This window comes from Pituophis catenifer, unplaced genomic scaffold (assembly GCF_029215685.1).
Source record: "Pituophis catenifer annectens isolate HBS135680 unplaced genomic scaffold, rPitCat1.0.hap2 SCAF_9, whole genome shotgun sequence".
In the NCBI taxonomy this organism is placed as follows: Eukaryota; Metazoa; Chordata; class Lepidosauria; order Squamata; family Colubridae; genus Pituophis; species Pituophis catenifer.
Window position 1 is genome coordinate 20576752 of NW_027256889.1, and position 22960 is coordinate 20599711.

At 44.4% G+C, this 22960-nt stretch overlaps 1 protein-coding gene across 1 annotated transcript in view; it reads right to left on the bottom strand.

The window, feature by feature from the left end:
- CLSPN (claspin) overlaps positions 1 to 22960 on the bottom strand; it is a 47977-nt gene that overhangs the window by 16135 nt on the left and 8882 nt on the right. The window contains exons 7-16 of the mRNA XM_070949618.1: positions 22801 to 22909; positions 20085 to 20632; positions 18522 to 18716; positions 13874 to 14082; positions 12373 to 12572; positions 11835 to 11899; positions 10822 to 11027; positions 6514 to 6674; positions 4868 to 5082; positions 1131 to 1242 (exon numbers count right to left, since the gene is read on the bottom strand). Coding sequence (XP_070805719.1) covers positions 1131 to 1242; positions 4868 to 5082; positions 6514 to 6674; positions 10822 to 11027; positions 11835 to 11899; positions 12373 to 12572; positions 13874 to 14082; positions 18522 to 18716; positions 20085 to 20632; positions 22801 to 22909 — 2020 coding nt within the window. The remainder of the gene's footprint in view (positions 1 to 1130; positions 1243 to 4867; positions 5083 to 6513; positions 6675 to 10821; positions 11028 to 11834; positions 11900 to 12372; positions 12573 to 13873; positions 14083 to 18521; positions 18717 to 20084; positions 20633 to 22800; positions 22910 to 22960) is intronic.

Genomic DNA, 22960 nt, shown 5'->3' on the forward strand with positions numbered 1-22960 from the left:
AAGAAAAGAAGGAGCCTCTTCTCAATGCACGAGCGCACAGAGCTGTTAAAAGGCAGGAGTGGCTTCTCAGGAGGAGGTCTCCTCAAGAGTAAGGCTTGGGGCTAATTGGCCACTCCCCTAGCCTATTTAAGGAAGGACGACAACTGATGCAATTTGCAGGAAACAACTTCGTTCATATTCCTTCGTGTCTTGATTCCAGAAAACGTTTGATTTGGCTCTTGTTTCTCTTATCAGTTTTCCTGCAAATTGTTTCTGGGCATTCTGCCAACCACAATAAGATTATGGCTATCTGAAATACTATGCCTCAGAACTGAGTTATTATTCTTTGAATTCTTGTCGGCTGTTAATGAAGTTAAATTAACAGCCCTTGTTCAGAAAAGACTGATTTAAACTGTACTTGTGTTCGAACAACTACTAAGAAAGCTCATTAGTAGTCTTTAATTAGTAAATTAAGGTTTATACGGACTTTGTGTGTGCTGCATTCTTTGAGGTCCGTAGCTGGGGCAGAACAACAGCACAGAGTAGCTCGTGGTATTTCTGCTTTAACAGCTATATTCTGCATCCTTCCGAGGTGGGTAAAATGAGGACCCAGATTGTTGGGGGCAAGATGCTGACTATAAAATCACTTAGAGAGGGCTGTAAAGCATGGTGAAACGGTGTATAAGTCTAAGTGTCAACTTGCAAAGTTTTCAAGTTGCTATGGACAGGAGGGAGGGAGAACAGATGGAGCTGATTGATTTCCCTAACTGAAACTACATTCCACAGATGCTTTTCTACCACAATCAGTAGGAGAGTTTTGGGTTTCACAGCCAGCCAAAGTGGTTAATTGGAGAACGTGATTTATGACATGGCCAGGGAGGAGGGGAGAGACAGGGTCATAGGGGGAACGTAAATCTACGTGGGATTAGTTCTAACTGCATCCAAATATTGCCGAAATGGTGCTCCTAATAAATGACTGTATTTCTTTTGAAGTTTGGCTCATGGCTCATGAATTAATTAGGGCATCTTTCGGAAACTTCACACTAAGTGCGATTGCTATTATTATTTGAACTTCACAGCATCTTTTATATTCACTCTCTGGGATGGTTTTGTGAAGCTAAATACTTTGCTTGTCTCCACGCCTTCCTTACCTCTCAGGTGGAAAGGAGTTAGAAAAAAGAGAGAGGGGTTCTGCCCCAGAGTCTTTGGTCCTCCTCTTCTTTTTCAGTTTAGAAGTGGCTGACGATGCCTGAAGAGGAGAATCTGAGAGATCGGAAATAAGATGTCTTTAGAACAGGATCTAACTGCAGATCTAAATATAAAACAACTATTCCAAAGTTTTGCTTCTTCTGCTACTTTAAGTGGGACGGGGAGAACTAACCCCAGACAGACCATATCTAGCCTGAATCATTGTTTGCGATCTCTGAATCTTTCTCAGAGGTGGTATTCAGCAGTTCCTGACCAGTTCTGGAGAACCGGTAGCAGAAATTTTGCGTAGTTCGGCGAACCGGTAAATACCACCTCTGACCGGCCCCGCCCAGTTGCCTCCTGAGTCCCAGTTGATCGGGAGGAAATCGGGATTTTGCAGTAACCTCCCCCTGGAGTGGGGAGGGAATGGAGATTTTACAGTATCCTTCCCCTGGAGTGGGGTGGGAATGGAGATTTTACAGTATCCTTCCCCTGCCACACCCACCAAGCCATGCCACGCCTACCAAGCCACACCCACAGAACCGGTAGTAAAAATGTTTGAATCCCACCACTGAGTCTTCTCTGATTATTGTGTCAAACATTATCAGCATATTTTAATTCAGGAGACCCAGCAAAGACTCATATAAATTCCCCAAAAGGTAAAGGTTTCCCCCGCCCAGTCATGTCTGATTCTAGGGGGTGGTGCTCATCTGTTTCTTAGCTGAGGAAGCCAGTGTTGTCCAAAGACACTTCTGTAGTCATGTGACCACCAGGACTATGCACAGAGGTGCACAGATCGATTACCTTCCCACTGAAATGGTACCTATTTATCTGCTCGCATTTGCATGCTTTCAAACTGCTAGGTCGGCAGGAATGAAATAACTTCCTAAAAGAAGCTAAATAGTTCAAGAAACCAAGAACGTAGAAAAGGCGAATCCTTTCCATGTACATAACGTGGCCCTACCCATTTTCAAACCACGGCTCAATCTTCTGAAGATCTTACCCTTCCTCAAATGCCAAGGATGGGCTTTTGGCCATCGTAAAATTGCTCCCTACTCTCCTAGTTTACTTTAAAGAAACAGGTTTCACACAGAGATCAGCACAGCTTTTTGAACTGAGCTTTGTGAAATCCTAGACTTCTACAATAATTTGAGGGGGACTCCAATGGAGACTATACTGGAGGGCTGGGAAGTTTGTTTGAACACAACCAGGGGTTCCAAAAGCAGTATTTCTGAAAGTGTAACAGAAAAGGCGGGGCTGGTGAGCTGAATTCAGAAGCCCCCTGGGTTCTAAAATTTTTTTACTACTGGTTCTGTGGGCGTGGCTTGTTTGGTGGGCATGGCTTGATGGTCATGTGACAATTATTTAGGATTTAGCAGAGGTACTGGCCTACCAGGCTTTTAACTGCTTGCGGAGCTGTACCGATCTACTCATGTATTTTTGCAGGCACCAGTCTACCCATTTATTTTTGCAGGCACCGGTCTACTCATTTATTTTTGCAGGCACTGATCTATCCATTTATTTTTGCAGGCACCAGTCTACTCATGTATTTTTTCAGGCACCAATCTACCCATTTATTTTTGCAGTCTACTCATTTGTTTTTGGAGGCACCGGTCTACCACCACACTGCCTTTTACCACTGATCAGCTGTAGGGCAGCCCTTTGAAGCCCTGCGGCAAGAGTTTAAACAGTTTTTTTCCTTATAGCCCATCAGCTGGGTCTCAGGAGGCAGCAATAGATTGGGGGTGGGGCCAAATAAAAGGTAAGAATAATGCGGGGTAGGGGCGGGGGGCAGAACCAGTTCGGTGACGTCATATTGTCACCGCTACCGGCTTGGTGGAACCGGGCGGAATCGGGAGGAACCCACCACTGTCCCACCCACTTCAAAGGGCATTTGTGTTCGTGATGACTCACGATCTGAGAGCCAAGTAGCAGGATTATTATTTAACTAACAGAGGGGTTTTTTTTGGGGGGGGGGGGAGGGAAGGGAAAATCCTTGGAATAGAAGAGCAAAGAGATTAAACACTCTCGGTTCAGTTGGCTGGAAAAAAAATGATATTGAGAGGTAGCCTTAAGTGCTTCTATTATTAATTATTTCACTTCTAAAATGGCTGTTGCCCTGGAACCAACAAACCTTGAGTACTTGGCATCCAAGGTAAGAGCCAGTCTGACCCAGGGGTCAAATATAATTTTCAGACAGGGCTTAGTAATCCTATTCCCTTGCCTGCATTTTGGTTGACAAAAGGTGAGTGCCGGATTGAGCACCAATCCCGATGAAGATGAATGGAACTCAGAATAATAGGGTTGGGGAGGACCTTGGATGGAAACTAGACCAACCCTCTGCTCAAAACAAATAAGATCCTCATTTTTGAAATCCTCCAGTGATGGAGCTCCCACAATTTCCAGAAGTAAGCTGTTTCAGAATAATTGTTCTGTTGAGAAATTTCTCCGTTGTAAGTTGGATCTCCAATGATCTTCCACCCGTTATTTCTTGTCCTGCCCTTAAATACCTCCGAGACCGTCTCCTGCCACCAATAGCCTCCCACCGACCGGTCCGTTCCCACAGGGAGGGTCTCCTCAGGGTGCCGTCAACCAAGTTATGTCGACTGGCGGCGCCCAGGGGGAGGGCCTTCTCTGTGAGAGCCCCATCCTTGTGGAACGAACTGCCCCCGGAAATTCGTAAGATCTCCGACCTCCGGGCGTTTCGCTGCGCACTGAAGACCCTATTATTCCGCCAGGCCGGACTAACAACACAATAGCTTTTAAATTGGGATATTTAAATTTATTGAGGTTTTAAATCTGAGCCACTTTATTTAATTATTTTAAATTTTATATTGTTGTTTTGTTTGTGTTTTTAAACAGGCTGTACACCGCCCTGAGTCCTTCGGGAGAAGGGCGGTATAGAAATAAAATTATTATTATTATTATTAAATGCTTTGGAAAATAGATTGACCCCCTCTTCTCTATGACAATCGCTCAAGTACTGGAAGACGGCTATCATATTACCCCAATCCTTCTCTTTGTTAGACTAGACACACCTAGTTCTTTCTGTCATTCAACATATGGTTAAGCCTCCAGACACCTTATCATCTTTGTTGCTCTTCTCTGCACTCTTTCTAGTGTCTCAACAACTTTTTTTGTATCCTGGGAACCAGAACTGGATGCTTAATTACCGTATTTTTCAGAGTATAAGATACACCTTTTCCCCCCCTAAAAGGGGGTGAAAATTTAGGTGCATCTTATACACTGAATGTAGCCCCGCCCACCCACTGGCCCCCACCCTTTGGCCTCTGCCTCCCAGCAATTTACCTCCTTGCAGCAAGCAACAAGAAGAAACAGCTCCTTTCAGTTTCAGCACAGCCTAATTAGCACAAGTTGATTGTATTGGCCTCCCGACTCAGCTGTTTTGCCCGGGCCTCTGTTGCTTGCTCTAAGGAGGTAAATTGCTGCAGATTTTTTTTTCTTTGTGCTAATCAAGCTATGCTGAAAACGAAAATGAAAGTAAAGCAGACTGTTGGCTGTTTGCTGCAACGAGGCAAAGTTGCTCAGAGGCAGAGGGACATTTCTTTTTCTTGTTTTCCTCACCAAAAAAGGTAAGTGTGTCTTATATTTCGGTGCGTCTTGTACTCCGAAAAATACAGTATATTCTTAACTATAGCGATTATCCCTCCTGTGCTTTTCAGAGGAGATACCAACTCACCCTGAGATGGAAATTTTCCAGAGCAAAGATGGAGCAATTCCTCCATGTCGGACTTCTTGCCACTGCCTGGGTTAGGAGATTGTTGGTTCTGCCCGGAATACAGATCAAACAATTCACCCATGTTGGCATCCATCGCATTCTCGTCCATGCTGGCCAAAGGCAGACGGCTCTTGCAGGACTGATATTTGTTCCGGTGAGGGCCAACGTTCAAAAATCTGAAAGTCAAGACTGGCTTTTATAAGGTGCCCTTAAGGCCAATTCGGATAGTCGTCCCCCCCAATAGGATTTGTATAAACCATGGTTTATCGAACAGAAGAAAGTAAACAAGTCAATCACCATCAAGTGAACCCTCTAGTAGTTTTTGGACTTGGAAATCCATATAGAAAGAACAGTGTTTCCCCAACCATAGCCATTTGTGTGTCTACCAAGTCTACCAAGATGTGTAGACTTCAACTCCCAGAATTCCACAACCACCAATATTCCACAACCGGCAGTATTCCACACATCTTAAAATGGCTATGGTTGGGAAACACTGGTATAGAATAAGGTGACTCAGAGTAAGTTTCAGTTCTTATAAGTTAGCCCTTTTAAGCTAGGCTGTTGTGGTCCACCGGCAGCCTGCAGAGCTGGCTGCAGAGTCGGACAGTGAGGAGGCTGGGGAGGAACATGGGCCAGTCCTGGAGTCTGGGGAAGGCTCGGATGAGGGCTGCGTCAGAGGCAGAGAGGGGGCCAGGGCCATCTGGGAATTATGTGCTGACTCTGGAGCTGCCAGAGTCTGACATCAGAGAGGCAGAGGAACAGGGGAAGCTTGTTCCCAGTGCACGCATGCGCAGAGCTGCCAGAACGCAAGAACAGTTAAGAAAAAAGGGGCGACTCAGGAGTAAGGCTTGGAGATAATTGGCCCCTCCCATAAGACATAAAGGAGGAGCAAAGGGACATGAGCCTTTGCAGGAAGCAACTTTGTTCATTCTGGTAGGTTTAAATTTTGAAGCTCCGTTTTTGACTTTGTGGTCCGTGTGGCCTTGCAAAGCTAATTGCCAATTAGGTCTTTGGCAACATGTCAAGGGAGATAAAGGTGGGTGTTTATCAGCCTTATCCTGAAAGACTGTGGCAGACTTCTGTTGGACTCTTTACAAACTATTTGTGACTCATCACGGCTGGGAATGAACAGAATTCACAGCCGTTGAAATAAAAAGAGGGTTTTGGGGACTAATTATGTGCTGTTTTCTGTCTCAGGAAGCCTAGGTCAGAACATAGGCCAGGAGAGGAAAATGTGCAAGGATTTCAGGAATGCTACTTTAGAACATTAAACAGAGCAACGGAGTCTTTAAAATCTGCCTAGTTATCCCTCTGCCTTTTCTGATACTGAACCAAATCAATATAGCGGGGGGACAAACTTGCAGCCCACAGACCAGATACGTCATGCGCTGGCCACCCCCACCTGTTTTAGTGAAGGGGGAAAAGTCACAATACGTCACATGACGACACAACGATGGTTATTTTGAGTTTCTTTCTCCTGTCTTCCTTTCTTGGGATCAATCTGGGTACAATTTTCTTTTCATGGTTCCTGCATAGCTTCGTCATTAGCATTAGTCTGTATCGTCTTATTTTTTTTAATCGATGCTTTGTGTTCTTCTGCTACCTACCCATCTGCATCGAGTAACTGGCTCTGCGTGTCATCCTCTAGGGAGAACTGAAATTGAAACCTCCCGCTGGTTGGAACTGGGCTTTTCTCCTCAGGGGTAACATTGTAGAGATCCTGGGAATCTTCAATGGGTAGTGATGGCTCCGATGCTTTTCCTGAACTCTACGTAGATCCCAAACAAAATAGAAATTCATTATTAATACAGGCCAGATCTTCAACCCACATCAGAAAGTAAACAGATAAGATAAGAGGAGGAGACAGAGGAGAGAATACCAGAGGACGTTTGGAATTACAGGTAGTCCTCGACTTATGATCACAACTGGGACCAGAATTTCCATTGCTAAGTAAAGCGGTTGTTAAGTGAGCCATACCCATCTTTACAACGTTTTATGCCACGGTTGTTAAGCAAATCACAAGCTATTATTTATTTCAAAACTTTATATTGCCGCCTACTCGCTCGCAGGTGACTTTTCAAGTGAATCGCGCGGCCGTTAAATGAATCTGTGTTAAGGAATTCGCAGAGCAACCCATTGAGTAGCAAGGGTGTGCACATGAAAGCGACTGAGAGCAGTTGCGAATAATCACAGTCAACACACAGATACACTGAGTTGTGTTTACTTTTCAGGAAATAGTAATAAGGCACAGTCCAATAAACAGTCCAGGTCATACACAGAAAAAGCAGTAAATAGTAAAACAATAGTCCAGGGATAATCCAATAACAAAGTCTTCTTACCAGTCGTCGTAGTCCTACACAATAAACAGTTGCAAACAGTAGCAAAAACAACAAAGAGGACTAATGATCAGCAAAGAGCACTAATGATTAGCAAAGAGAAACAAACCATGTTTCAAGCTCCCTCTTAAGGACATTGGCTACAGAGCTAACCAATCAGGACACAGTATGATGTAATACAGCAATACAGTCTTAAAGCTATATTGAGGTTTATATATTGCCAACCGAACAAGTTAGGTAATTATCATTTCCTAACAATCTGGTCCCCCCCCCATTGTCTTTGCTTTGTTGGAAGCTGGCTGGGAAAGTCATAAACGAGGGTCACATGACCCAGGAGGCTGCAACCGTCGTAAACACATGCCAGTTGCCCCGCGCCCAAAGTGTTGATCATGTGACCTGGGGGGGGGGGAGAATGACCGGTTGTTAAGTTACCTCTTTTCAATGCCATTGTAAAATTTTGAGCAGTCATGAAATCAACGGTTGTAAGTCGAAGACTACCTGTGTGTAATTAACAAAACAAAGACCTGCAGAATAGCAACACCTGGACAGGTCAGAAGAATCACATGCCTGGGAATCACTAGGAACCTGTTCACAAGCAATGTGATGATCCTTATTAAGAAACTGCCCTGTTCAACTTTTTAAATAATTTCTCGAGCGGAGTGATCACAGCTTCCCTCAAACCATGGTTCTTTCAGGGTAGGGCACAAAACAGTAAATGATGCCCAACATTGCAACCTAGATATCTAGATCCATTTCATTGTGGGGTGTTTTTTCTTTGTTTTGCCTGCTGGCATTGGATGATCAATGCTGGGAAGATAAGGGTTGTTGTGGCCCGCCTGCGGCCAGCAGAGTCGGATAGTGAAGAGGTTGGGGAGGAACTTGGGCCAGTCCTGGAGGCTGGGGAAGGCTCAGACGAGGGCTCTGCATCAGAGGCAGAGAGGGAGCTAGACAGCATTGAGGCAGAGGAACAGGTGGAGCCCGTTCCCAGTGTGCGCATACGCAGAGCTGCCAGAAGACAAGAACAACTCAGAAAACAGGGTCGACTCGGGAGTAAAGCCCCACCTTGGAGGTGATTGGCCCCTCCCATAGGAAACAAAAGAGGAGTGAACAGGGAGGGAGCTTTTGCAGGAAACAATTCGTTCATTACGTGACTCTGAGAGACTCCTTGCCAAGTTTTGCCTTGTACTGTGGTTGGAAACAAGTTAACCTGGCAGCTTGCCAAACGAGATAAGGTCTGTGTTGAGAAATATTCCTTTGAAAAACTGTTTGGACAGGCCTTGCTGACTGTGAATGAAAGTAATTCACAGTCGCGTAAATAAAAGAGGTTTTGCCGGGACCAATTCCTGCCTCCTGCTTGTTAAGGGAGCCTAGGTCAGAACAAGTGTCAGCATTCCATATTCCTTCTCCCATACTGCCCACCTCCTTTCAGTCTCAGTTCATTTCTTGGAGGGTGTAGGAGCAGGTTTGCAGATGATCCTCTGCGTTCTTTTGGAGGGCGACAGCGGCCACGGCCACATCGCTGGCATCTGCTTGAATGATAAATGGATGCTCTGGGTTTGGGTGTTTGAAGACTGACTTTTTGGCAAATGATCTTTTGAGTGCCTCGGATGCCTTTGTTGTGGCCCATCAGCGGCCTGTGCAGTTAGTAGCTGATTCAAGGAGGCTGGTGTGGGGCTGCGCCAGCAGCCTGTGCAGCTGGCACTCGAGTCAGACAATGAGGAGGCTGAAGAAGATGTGGTGCCAGAGGCGGGGATTCAGCCAGGGCTTTCAGAACCTCCAGAAGCTCCCATAAGTGAAGAGGAAGAAGAGGAGGAGCCTCTTCTCGATGCACGAACGCTCAGAGCTGTTAAAAGGCAGGAGTGGCTCCTCAGGAGGAGGTCTCCTCAAGAGTAAGGCTTGGGGGCTAATTGGCCATTCCCGTAGCCTATTTAAGGAAGGACGATGACAGATGCAATTTGCAGGAAACAACTTTGTTCATATTCCTTGGCGTCTTGATTCCAGAAAACGTTTGATTCGGCTCTTGTTTCTCTTGTCAGTTTTCTTGCAAATTGCTTCTGGGCATTTTGCCAACCACAGTAAGATTACGGTTATCTGAAATACTGTGCCTCAGAATTGAGTTATTATTCTTTGGAATCTTGTCGGCTGTTAATGAAGTTAAATTAACAGCCCTTGTTCAGAAAAGACTGATGTACTTGTGTTCGAACAACTACTAAGAAAGCTCATTAGTAGTCCTTAATTAGTAAACTAAGGTTTGTATGGACTTTGTGTGTGCTGCGTTCTTTGGGGTCCGTAGCTGGGGCAGAACAGCCTTCTGGCACTCTAGGGTCCCCTGCAGTGGTTGCCTGGGTCACGGTTTAACCCCCCCTCCCATTTTTAATAGTTCAGGAGGACAATAAGGAGGGTGATTTCAGGAAAGGAGGGGACGAACTGTCTGTAGAAGTTTGCGAACCCTAGGAAGCTTTGGAGTTGCTTGTGGTTGTGAGGACGCTTCCAGTCCAGGACGGCTTTGATTTTACCTGGGTCCATCTCTACGCCCTCAATGGAGACTCGATACCCCAGGTAGCCTAGGCTGGACTAGTGAAATTCACATTGAGATAGTTTTGCGTATAGCTTGGCCGCAAGGTGTTTCTTGAGCACCTGGCGTACCAGGAGGAGAACGGCCCTACTAATCATGGATACTCTTGGTGGTATTAGAGGGATGGGCAGGGAGATGAAGGATTCAAGCCCCAGCTCAAAGATGCAAAACCTCCTTCTAGAAACTTTCTCGCACTGTTTCAAACTTACAACGCTTTCTTGATCCTTTCGCACTGTGTGTCTTTGTACTCTCACTAATTCATTTAGCATCAAACTTAAATGCTGTAAAGCAGAGGTCTTCAAACTTGGCAGCTTTAAGACTTGTGGACTTCAGTCTCTGATTTCTGGCACATTATTAGTATACTTTTGGGAGGCATCCTATCCAGCACCATTCTGTTTGTAGCTAAGGTTGGGGTTGCTCAGATTAGCCCTTCTACTCCCAAACCAAGGAAGCAACTGAGCAAAGGCAGAAGCGGAAGTTTTAAAGGTGGACTTACTCCTTTAAGATTCCATGGAGATGTCTTTAGAAGCAATCGTCTGGTCTAAATTGGCCGTCTCCTTCTCTCCTATGGCTGGCTTTAAGACAGGGGTCCCCAAATTTGGCAGCTTTAAGACTTGTGGACTTCAACTCCCAGAATTCTCCAGCCAGCATAGTCCACAAGTCTTAAAGCTGTCAAGTTTGAAGGCCTCTGCAGTGTAACTTCTTTAGGAGTTCATTTTTATAAAAGTTTGAGGGTTGGACTTAGAGCATAAAGAGGAATCATGAGAGGCTTATAAAAGCTTTTTGCCTTGAAGACACATTGTGCTAGTGATTTTTTGCAAGTTTTTTGAAGGTCCTGGAGAAATAAGAATGAAGCCAAGGGAGATTTGGCCCACGTTGCCTGGGTTTGGTGGGAATTGCAGCTACATGTCCCCTCTGGAGATTGTCAAGCTGAGAGAGACAACGGATGTGTTTACACAAGTTAGAGGACCTCTGCTATAAAGACTAACACTACAGTGGCTTACCTTAGAAGCTGAGCTGATGAAGCTTGTTTTGAAGAAGCCCGGAGAAGGAGAGCGGGCTGTTCCAACCGCAGAGAAAAAGTGGCCTCCACGTCCCATTTGCTTATTACATGGCTGGTAAGAGGGAATCATGGAGCCGATGAGCTCAAAGCTGCTGTTGTGGCTGTTTTCCTTTGCCAAAGTTGGCAGCAAAAATGAATCTTCATCATCTAAGAGAAGGAAAAGGATGAGGATAGAAAACATGATAAGTTTTTAGCGAAATAATAAAAGTAAAAACACTTGGCACTACAGGATACACCCATGATGGCAAACCTATGGCACGCGTGCCAGAGGTGGCATGCAGCGCCCTCTCTGATGGCACTTGAGCCGTCGCCCCAGTTCAGCTCCGCTACGCACGCGTAAATAAAGTTGACTCTTTTATTTAAATGACAGTGAATTACTTCATTCACAGCCAACAAGGCTTTGGCAGTCTTTCGGAGGAATGTTTATCAACACCCACCGTATCTCACTTGGAACGCTGCCAGAGAACCAATTTCCAAATGCAGGCCAAACTTGGCATAGATTCTATTAAGAGTCACGAACAGAACCAATCTCGAATCAACCAAATGAACTAATTGCTTCCTGCAAAAGCCCACGTCCTATTCGCTCCTCTTTTATATCCTATGGGAGGGGCCAATTATCTCCAAGGTGTGGCCTTACTACTGAGTCGACCCTGCTTTATTAATTGTTCTTGTCTTCTGGCAGCTCTTTGCATGCACACACTGAGAATGGGCTCCAGCTGTTCCTTTGCCTCACTGCTGTTTTATCTCCTTCTCTGCTTCCATGCAGAGCCCTTGTCTGAGCTTTCTCCATTCCCCAGGACTGGCCCAAGTTCCTCCCCAACCTCCTCACTGTCTGACTCTGCTGAGTGACAGGTGTGAAAAGCAGAATTTAAAAAGACAGTAAAGATCTGCAATGCCCTTGCCTTGTTTACCAGAAAAGGATAGAAAGAAACCACAGAGGGACAGATGTTCTACCTGGCTTCTCTGCTCTCTTGCTCAGGGCTTCTTCCAGCTCAACTTTTTCACCTGCCAAAAAACATCTGCAAAAAAAGAAAAACCCATTTAAGATATTAATATGATTTATCAGCATAACATGCTACCTACGTTGATTTATTTTAAATGTGTCTTACTGATTGGTTTTCTCATGGTCTTGGCTTCTTGAAAAATTCACCGAGCAATTTATTCAAGGAAAGGCAAGTTAATTTTATAAACAAATGAAGGTCCATTAATACTGAGTAGCCAATAAAATGTCTAGATAGATAAGACAGAGAGAGAGAGAGAGAGAGAGAGAGAGAGAGAGAGAGAGAGAGAGAGAGGGAGGGAGGGAGGGAGGGAGAGAGAGAGAGAGAGAGAGAGAGAGAGAGAGAGAGAGAGAGAGAGAGAGAGAGAGAGAGAGAGATCAGTTCATCGAGATGTTTCGGGCAGCATTTGACAAGTTACAAAAGATACTGGCTATTGGCTCTCACAAAATAAGGTTTTGGGTGTACAACGAAAGCAGTATTTTTCAAAGTACCCTATTTTTGAAGAATTGTCTTTAAACAGGAGCATTGTTGACTCTGTGGAGGAAGGCTTTGAAACAACACTGCGGGGCAACCCAATGTTGGCGGCTTCGTCTTCATCAGCTGATTCTTTGTCTGTTTCTTTATCATCCTCAAGATGGTTCTCCCCGAGCTCTTCGTGGTCCTCCTCCATCCCTCCAAGACCATATGGGTCCTAATGGGACACACGCAGAGACAAAACTCCATGAGTGAAGCAGAACTACAGGTGCTCCTTGACTTATAATCATTCATTCAGCGATTGTTCGAAGTTAAAAAAGTATAACAGAATTACAGAATTGGAAGGGACCTTGGAGGTCTTCTAGTCCAACTCCCTGCTCAGGAAGGAAGCCCTATACCCGTGATGGCGACCCTATGGCCATATCGGTGGGCACACGAGCTCAACTCTGGCACGCGCAGCTGATTTTCGGGCCTTTTCGGCCCACCAGAAGTATGGAAACAGGCTGTTTCCTGCCTCCAGAGGGCCGGGGGGGGGGGGGAAGAGAAAGGGACTGTTTTTTGCTCTTCCCCGGCTCCAGAGCCTCTCTAGGAGCCTGGGGAAGGCAAAAACGGCCTTCCCTACCCCCCTGGAGGCCTTCCGGAGGCCAGAAACAGCCTGTTTGCCAACTTCCAGTGGGACCGGAAGGCCCGTTTTTTGCTCTCCTCAGGCTCCAGAGCCTCTCTAGGAATTGACCCCCCCCTCCCCACACGCTGTTCTACTTACCTTCTCAAGCCTCCTTTTGGTGCGCACAAGCGCGCAGCTCACATTTGGTACGGACTGCACATGCGTGCATGCAGCACATGTTTGCCGCACGCGTGGCCAACGAACTGGTAGTAAACCAGTTCAGATTTCACCATTGCTCAGAACCTGTTGCTTTCTCTTTGACACACAACCGCTGAACAGGGCTGTGAGTTGCATTGGACATAATCCTGTCATCCTCTGCTTCATCTCCTACCAACACTTATCGGATGACTATATAATTAAGGTGAGATATGGAAACAGCCATTTTCATAACTTGGTGTCCTCCAGCCACGTGAAATACAATCACAGATAATGGCCCGGCCAGCTTGAGTGGCAGAGAAGACATTTCAGCATTGCTCAGGCCAAACCTCTGTACCTTTATATCCCTGCTTCTTGAGAGTAAATCTCTCTTTTGATTAGCCAGGACGGCTCTAGCTATGGAGCGCAGGGATAGGTGAGGATTCTGACTGCAAAGCTACCCAGTAATTAAGCCTATAGGACACCCATCACACTCATTTCAGGGCTTTGCTCTGGACAGCTGAAGCCTTTAGAAGACTTCATTACTTAATTATGGCTGGAGGGGGAGGTATTAATTTCAAAGAACTTTTATCTTCTGGGCAACAAGCCAAGAAAGGATCTCTCTTCATCAGCACACCAATTATCTCAATTCCCTGGTTGATTTCTCTCAACTACATGCAAAAACTTGCCAAAGGAGGCAAAAAGAAAAGGAAAGAGACCTTCTGATTGGCTGCTGCTGCTTCTTCTCCCTCCTCCTCCTCCTCCTCCTCCTCCGATTCATCTGACATCTCCTCCTCCTCCTCCTCTTCTTCCTCCATCACCTCCTCGTTATCCAGTTTGAACAACGCATGGCGCTTCTGGCGTTCTTCCGTCCTGCGAAGCTTCATGGCCGCCTGCAGCTTCGCCTTCAACATCTGCAACTTTTCACCTGGGTAGTCAGGAAGACAGGTAGGTTGGATCCCCCCACATTAAGGCCTGCGCAATACACCTCTTTAACGTATGGCCTCCAGCCATCATTTCAGCAAAGCTGCACGCAACTGAGCTAACAGGCAATAATGGAGCACCTGGAAAAGGAAAGGCATTTTCACCAACCAATTGGAGCAGCCCTGGGCTTTATTTTCCGAGGCAGTTAAAACAATCCGTCAACACCTTATGCTTCAAAGCATCCTCTGTGCCAAAAGTTGCTCTCCAGGATTCAGAACAAGACCCAAAGGGGACAAGAGGACCCTTGCAGTAGTTAATACTGTCTAGCAGAGAAAGACTTATTAAAACAATACATGCAGGGGTAGTCCCCATTTAATGACCAAAATTTGGGACCAGCAATTTGGCCATTAAATGAAGCAGTCACTAAGTGAAACCTGCAACTGTGCTTATGATCTTACTTTCAGTTTTCCTTTGCTTTGTGGACCTGTGAAGGTCACAGATGTGAGGACCGATTGTTAAAATTCAGTTTTTCTGAAGTTTCTATTTTTTGTTAGAAATTTTCACCATAACAAGGCAGGCAAAACAAACAAGAACTAAGATAGAAAATAGGAAACGGAGAAACAAGGAAGAAATTAAAAGAAAAAAAAAAGATGAAACGAAATACAATTGTGCCCTTTGTCCTTTCTATCCATAATGATAAACTTCCCCTAAACTTGGTCTCGGGTTTTTTTTGCCAAAGTTTCTTTTTCATCATCCTTATAACTGAACAGTTGCTAAATGAAGCAGTCACTAAACAAGGACTACCTGCACTGAGACAGACCTGAAATATTTTCTCTCTCTATTTGTAATCTGCAATGTTGATGGCAAAACACTTCTTCCTAACAGATTTTTTAAAAAATTCTCTTCCCCCTCCTCTTGCCAACTTTCCTGATGGATGAAACAAGACAAGGAAAAAACAGTTAACTATCTTTGGATTGAAAAGTTTTTCAAGTCAGAAAGAGATTGCTTGAAGCAGGGCTAGATTATTATTTTCTATGGCGCTGTCAATAAGCGTTCAAACCTGACCAAGGCAAATCAAGGAGACAGTCAATACCTAACAAGCCAAAGGAAGGATTTTTATTCCAATGACGGACAATCCTGAAGCTTTTGCAACAAGACACAGAAATGATAGGGCTGGAAGACTTATATTAGCCAATGCAAATGAATCAGCACCAGTTTAAACTGCATACCTGCCTCTTTGTTTACTCAGATGCCAGAAGGTTAAAACTGACCAAGATCAGCTGAGAATTTGGTCCAGCTAAACTATCGGCTCTTTTCATCCCACTTGGCTATTGCTACTGTCTGCTCCATGAAAAATAGGATCAAAACAAAGATAAGCTCTGTCATGCAATTTTACTTTTTTTTTTTAAATTGTGGGTTTTGAATTTATGATCGCTTGGTTTTACTTGTAAACCGCCTTGGTGATAATTGTATGAACAATTGTATGAACTAAGCTATCGTGATATAAATATTGTAATACATAGAGATGGAAAAGCCTGAAAAACGAGGAAAATTGGGGAGGGAACAGTTTCTCCCCCCCCTGCCCCATTTTTCTGTTTTTTTCCCAAAGGCTTTGGAAAAAAATGGGGGGAAACGGGGGAAAAACTGTTTTCCAGGTTTTTTCCAGGCCTTCCCATCTCTAGGTAAAGGTAAAGGTTCCCCTCGCACATACGTGCTAGTCGTTCCTGACTCTAGGGGGCGGTGCTCATCTCCGTTTCAAAGCCGAAGAGCCAGCGCTGTCCAAAGACGTCTCCGTGGTCATGTGGCCGGCATGACTCAATGCCAAAGGCGCACGGAACACTGTTACCTTCCCACCAAGGTGGTCCCTATTTTTCTACTTGCATTTTTTACCTGCTTTCGAACTGCTAGGTTGGCAGAAGCTGGCAGAAGTAACGGGAGCTCACCCCGTTACGCGGCATGATTAAAAGATCAGATTTCGCCATAGACATTTTAAAAATGGAAAATAAACAGCTTCTACAATGGCCACATCAAGCAGTTGCAATTGCTTTCTAGATTCTAAATCACCTTTGCACCAGTAACGGACAGTCAAGTGATTCATCCATATCCTTATGGTTCTTGCAATGTGTGAAACACAGCTAGGAAACTCTTTTTTCTGCTGAGGACAGAGACGGGCCAAAGCTAACTGGGGGTTGGGACATCCCTACATACGACAAGCAGCAGGCTGCACAAGCTAAAAGAATAACTTGTGCCAGAGCTACGATCTGGTTTCTTGATGGGATGCAGAAATGAGGTCAAGAGCTGTAGGTAATTGGGCCAAGGGACTGCGGGTGGCCTCCTCTCATAGCAGTTCATGTGATTTGATTCATCGTTTGGGATTTGGCTCCTCACCTACTTAAACATGTCTTTAAGCAGGAATTCTAAACAATCTTATATCAATACCTACCAATATTTAGATACGAGCTGGCAGCAGAGTTGGAGAGTGAGGAGGTTGGGGAGGAACTTGGGCCAGCCCTGGGGGCTGGGGAAAGCTCAGACGAGGGCTCTGCATCGGAGGCAGAGAGGGAACAAGACAGCAGCGAGGCAGAGGGACAGCTGGAGCCTGTTCCCAATGTGCACATGCTCAGAGCTACCAGAAGACAAGAACAACTCAGAAAGCAGGGTCGACTCAGGAGTAAAGCCACACCTTGGAGGTGATTGGCCCCTTCCATAGGAAACAAAAGAGGAGTGAACAGGGAGGGAGCTTTTGCAGGAAACAATTCATTCGTGACTCTGAGGGACTCTGTGCCAAGTTTTGCCTTGTACTGCGGTTGGAAACTAGTTACCTGGCAGCCTTCCAACAGAGATAAGGTCTGTGTTGATAAATATTCCTCTGAAAGAAAGTAATGAAAGTAATTCACAGTCGCGTAAATAAAAGAGGTTTTGCCGAGACCAAGACTCTGCTTCCTGCTTCTTAAGGGAGCCTAGGTCAGAACATGGCCAAAGTAATGAATCATTCTGACGAAATAAACAGATAAAACTTTGGGAAGGTTTTGAATACAGATAGTCCTCAAGTTACGGCCATAATTAAGCCCAACATTTCTGTTGCTAAGCCAGTGAGTTGTTAAGTGAGTTGTGCCCTCTGTTATGACCTTTCTTTGCTAGATAAATAATTGCTGTTCTTAAGTTAGTAACACGGTTGTTAAGTGGATCAAGGCTTCCCCATTGATTCTGCTTGTGAGGGGGTCACAAAAGGGGATCGCATGACCCCGGGACATTGCAAACGTCATAAAAACATGCCAGTTGCCAAGCATCTAAAGTTTGATCACATGACCATGGGGATGCTGCAACGGATCTTAAGTCATTTTTTCAGCACCGTTGCAAATTTGAATGGTCACTAAATGAAGAGTTGTAAATCGAGGTCTACCTGCAATGTTTTGAGGATGAGATGAGCTTTCTAAACAGACACCATCTTTCTTTATGTAGGTACTGTATTTTTCGGACTATGAGATGCACCTAGCTTTTGGGGAGGAAAACAAGAAAAAAAAAATCTGTTTCTGCCTCCCAGCAATTTGCCTCCTTGCAGCAAACAGCAAACAGCCTGGTCAGCTTCAACACAGCTTGATTTAGCACGAGCAGCTGCTTGGCGGTTGGATCAGCCTCCCGGAATACAACCTATCAGCTGTTCCAGGCTGCGGGGATCGCCACCGCACCTGTCGCCTCTACACGCCCCGTTTTTGGCCCAGTCCAGGTGGTGGGGATCACGATTGCCTATTCCCACCACTTGGAACGGGCCAAAAATGTGAGAACATGGAGGCACGCTAGGCAGCGGCAACAGCAGCGATAGGCGGTGGCGATCCCCGCAGCCTGGAACAGCTGATAGGCAGTATTCCGAGAGGCTGATCCAACCGCCAATCAGCTGCTTGTGCTGTGCTGAAGCTGACCAGGCTGTTTGCTGCAAGGAGGCAAATTCTTGGGAGGCAGAGGCCGAAGAGTGGGGGCTGGCAGGTGGGCAGGACTTTGACAACATTCGCTGTATAAGACGCACAGACATTTCCACCCACTTTGGGGGGAGGGGGAGTGTGTCTTATACACCGAAAAATGTGGTAATTTCTAATATTTGAATTCAAAGTTTAATCAAATAGAAATCTACCCTCTAGTCAAAAGTGTTTGATGTTCATTCAGCTAGGAGTCCTTCTCAACACATCATTTTTAAAATGATTCTATGTGTAACTTAACTCCAGTTAATCGTCTATTCCTATGCTGGTGGTTGTGTTCGCATGACACAGATGAGTTGAGAGTTCAAATTTTATAACTTCCTAGTCCGCAGAGTTGATTCCAACTCACACTGAATTTGTTTGATTCACAGACCAATCAATGATAGAGTTTCCTTTGTGTCAAGCACCCTGGTTCCAAGAGAATCGATCCTTTACATTAAACCTTGAATCTGTGCTCTCCTAAGCATACCTGGTTTAGTCCGGGCAGCATCCTCTACCATCTCTGTAGCCAGCATTACTGGTACCACGTCCGCTTTCAGCTCCTCCTTGCCATCATTCATCATTTCTTTACGAATAATATTCACGGTCACCATTTGTGGTTCTGTCTTTGGTTTGGCTGCGTGAAACGCATGCTTTACAAAGCGTTCTTTCAAAGCTTCCAGTTCTACAAAACCCAAAGAAAAATGCAAAAAGAAATTTACTAGAATGATTTGTACAATAATTATAGCCTTTTTTACTCTTTTAAAAGCCAACTCAATACTGGATTCGCAGAGAACTCAATTCTGCAAAGTTATCTGCTCGGTTTCCTTATATATCTGTTGCAGATTGGAGGAAACAAATTTCTCTCTTGAACAAATCATAAAGTACCACAGATCTAAAACCAAGACTCAAGATAAAATCAAGATAAAGGATGCTCAAGCTTTCTTTTCATTTAAGAGTAATTCTGTGATTTGAATGAGGATACCACAAACGGTATCCTCCACGTACTAAGGAGGGTCAAATTTATATTAGCTTCTGCAAATTAGGAACTGCTCCAGTCTTTCATAATAGGAAGTTTTTGCAATAGAAAAAAACCCCACCATTTTAAAAATTTCCTTTTCTGGAGACTGCTGTGTGCCATAATGATTATCATGGGTATCCATATGCAACAGTTTATTATTTTAAATGTGCAAACAAACTGGAGAAAACGGCTTTCATTAAAGTGAGGAGGAGGAGAGTGTTCAAGGAACCAAGAGCAAATCTCACTCCTTCTAGCACTGATGATGTTACCTAGTTCGGATAATTGAAACGTATACAAGAAAACAACTAAGCTCAGAGATCACCATGGACACTTCATATAACCCTGAGCTTACAAATATTCTCCTTTATTGGAAGTTGTAACTTGAACGAGTGGTTGTAGGTCAAGGATTATCTATATTGTGAGCTTGGTAGACTGATTTGACAAACTATGGTATCGTCTTTGATAAAGAATCAATTGCTGCTGCTATAATTCAGTACAAAAAAAAAAAAAAAAAACCAGGCATAGAACAGTAAATTGTTTAGGAAAAAATGCAACACAAAACGCCTGTCAGCGTTCCAGAAAAACCCCAACTCCAAGTAGAGACTAGGAAGCAAACTTTTTCCAAAGTCCTCTTTACTAGAATAGGCAAACTGGCACATCTGGGAAAACCCGAATCTGAAAAGCCCGGGTTTTCCTTCAGTAAGTCAAAGCTCCCAAAACCATCCCCCTTTCCCCCGTCGGTCACATGCTCCAATCAACATCCATTCCATCTCAATCCAGCCCCGTGACCACTCCTTCTCCAGATGCTGGATCGCCCTGACCTTGACCGATGGGAAGAATGCTATTATGTCTACTAACAACCCCTCTCCTTAATCCCCCCTCCTACTTTCCCACATAGAAGGTGGCAGCATTGGAGCTTCCGGCCTAATATGGCTTCCAAAGCTGACAACGTCTTTCCAGCTCCCAGGTACATAGAGACTTAGCAAAGCTGTATACATAGCAGCAATCTAACCAGGTTCAGGGTTACCATACCTCTGTTGGGTTCAGGTTCATCAAGGTCAATAAACGACTCCGTGCCAGAACACAGCTTAGGCTTAATACTCAGATCCACCCCCAGCATCCGTAGCCGATCCAATCTGGACTTCTTTATCTTGTCAGCAGGAATTTCCACCAGGGGCTCCAGGTCTGGAATGGGTTCTTGGGGTATCAAAGGCAATTCCAATGATTGTGCCTTTCTTTCTTCAACTATATTTCCTTCCAGTTTCTCCTCCGGTGGTTTGATGGAGTCAGCAGGAACTTCATCAAGCTCTCCTTCTTTCCTGGAATTTAAATCCTCCCTAAATTCTGTTTTGGAATCCTCATTCTGCTTATCTTCTTCAGAGCAATCTCCTATCAAATGTTCCATTTCTTCTGCTGAAGGGCTGCCTAGACTGGCAGCCAAAAGATTTGCAAAACCTGAAATTGGCTGGTCCAATATTCCTGGCTGAAGAGGCTGTTCTTTCCCATCGCTATGGCAGCTGATACTGGAATTCCCTGCCACGTTATCTTCTTTGAAGGAGTCGGGTTGAGTTTTCATTGATCTGTTTATCAAGACACAGATAAATCAGCAACATCCTCTTTTCCCTTGACCTCAGTCAATTCAAAATGCGAGACAATCAAGCTAAAGGTATACAGAATGTAAAAGAAGGGATCTATATGAAGTAAATAATCATGATTGAGATTATTGCAATGTGCTCTATATGAGGCTGACCTTGTAAACCATTCAGAGGCTACAATTGGTGCAGAATGCAGTAGCACAGCTAATGTTAGTATTGTAATGAAATGTGTGGATGGATCTTGGGGGACGAGGGGAAGAGATGCTGCCCAGGAAACAATCAGACAACAGAAGGGTAAACAGTCACGCAAAGAAAGTTAGGAAGGATGAACCATAATGGATCTAAAAGTGGCAGTGGTAAGTTTGTACCTTCAAATTTGCAAGATTCTGTTCAGATAAAGGTAAAGGCAAAGGTTCCCCTCGCACATATGTGCTAGTCGTTCCTGACTCTAGGGGGCAGTGCTCATCTCCGTTTCAAAGCCGAAGAGCCAGCGCTGTCCGAAGATGTCTCCGTGGTCAGGTGGCCGGCATGACTCAATGCCAAAGGCGCACGGAACGCTGCTGCCTTCCCACCAAAGGTGGTTCCTATTTTTCTACTTGCATTTTTGACGTGCTTTCGAACTGCTAGGTTGGCAGAAGCTGGGACAAGTCACGGGAGCTCATTCCATTACGCGGCACTAGGGATTCAAACCGCTGAATTGCCGACCTTTCGATCGACAAGCTCAGCATCTTAGCCACTCAGCCACCGCATCCCTTCTGTTCAGGTAGCCGTACAATAAAATGGATTTAGCTCATCTAATGATGTTTACGCAGAAGGATTAACTCCAATGCTCCATGACCTGCCCTGGTTTCTTGTTCAATTCAAGCTGCTGGTTATCATCTATAAAGACCTTCGTGGCAAGAGCCTTGGTAGTACAGGGGTTTAAGGCACCCTGTTATTAAGCTGGTTATTAAGACCAGCTGCCTGCAATTACTGCGGGGTTCGAATCTCGCCAAGGCTCAAGGTTGACTCGGCCTTCCATCCTTTCTAAGGTAGGTAAATTGAGCACCCAGTTGTGGGGGCAATAAGCTGACTTTGTATAAATATACAAAAGTATGAAGGCTATTCCTTAGCACATTGTAAGCCGCCCTGAGTCTCCGGAGAAGGGCGGCATATAAATCAAATAAAAAAAAAAAAATATGGAACATTTTTCTGAGGAATTGCTCTCTCTCATGGTTTTTTACCTCTCTGGAAAGGCCAGGCACAGGTGATGCCTTCTGCAATTACAACACCCCCCCCCCAAAAAAAATTCATATAGTTCACACCCTAATGATGTTCCAGAGATCTTTAAAAACATAGCTGCTGTCCTTAAATTTCACGTAGGGTAAAATTTGCATTTTATCTTGTGAGATATTGTTATTGAGAGGCTCTAATTTCTTCTTCTTGCTTTTCTTGTTTTAAATTGTAACTTGCTCCAGAAACAATCTGGCATCAAGCAGCCTCCAAATCCAACCAAACCTTATTATGTTTATATAATATTTCTGACAAAATTACACTTCATAATTTATGAAGCAGCAACAGAAACTATCCACTTGTGCGCAAAATTCCAGAACAAAGAAAATGTCAATCAGTTCACTGCGCCTTGCCAAATTAGTAAAACTTTCTAGCTCTTAAGAAATTAAGAAACAGTCAAACCCCAGTAAAATATGAAAATTCAACAACGTATAAAAATCTAGAAAATATTATCACAACAGCATTATCTAGCACAGTATTTAAAAAGGACAAACCATGAACTCTGAATTAAAGGAATTCTTCCAAGTTTATCCAGTTTTGTCCAAGGAAAACAAAGAACATTGAGAAAGTTTCTCAAATTAAAAAACTATGTATATTTGCTTATTTTATACAGCATTCTTGGGATATTTTTGTTAAACCAAAAAGCTGGGACAGGCAGTAAAACTCAAGTCCTGACATTTATGATCTTTTCAGAGACATCCCTACGATTTTTTGAAATTGCAGCAAGCATATTTTCATACCCACAAAATGTAGAAATATTTTTTTTTCTTTTAGAAACTGGATCGTGCATCCAATTGCAACTTATGCTGTTCCAACGGTGTCAGCAAAGAACGTTGAGAAGTTAAAAGAATATGGAAAAAAAAAAAGGAAACTGGACTTACTTCAGCAAAGTCATTGCACTTCCTTGGAAAGAAGGACGAGGTTTATGCTTGAAGAATTCCTGCACGCTTTTGGCCTCTGGCAGGTGATAAGGTAGTGTCATTGCGGCTTCTACCATAAAAAAAATTGGAAGAAAATCAACCCAAGCAAACCATTAATTGC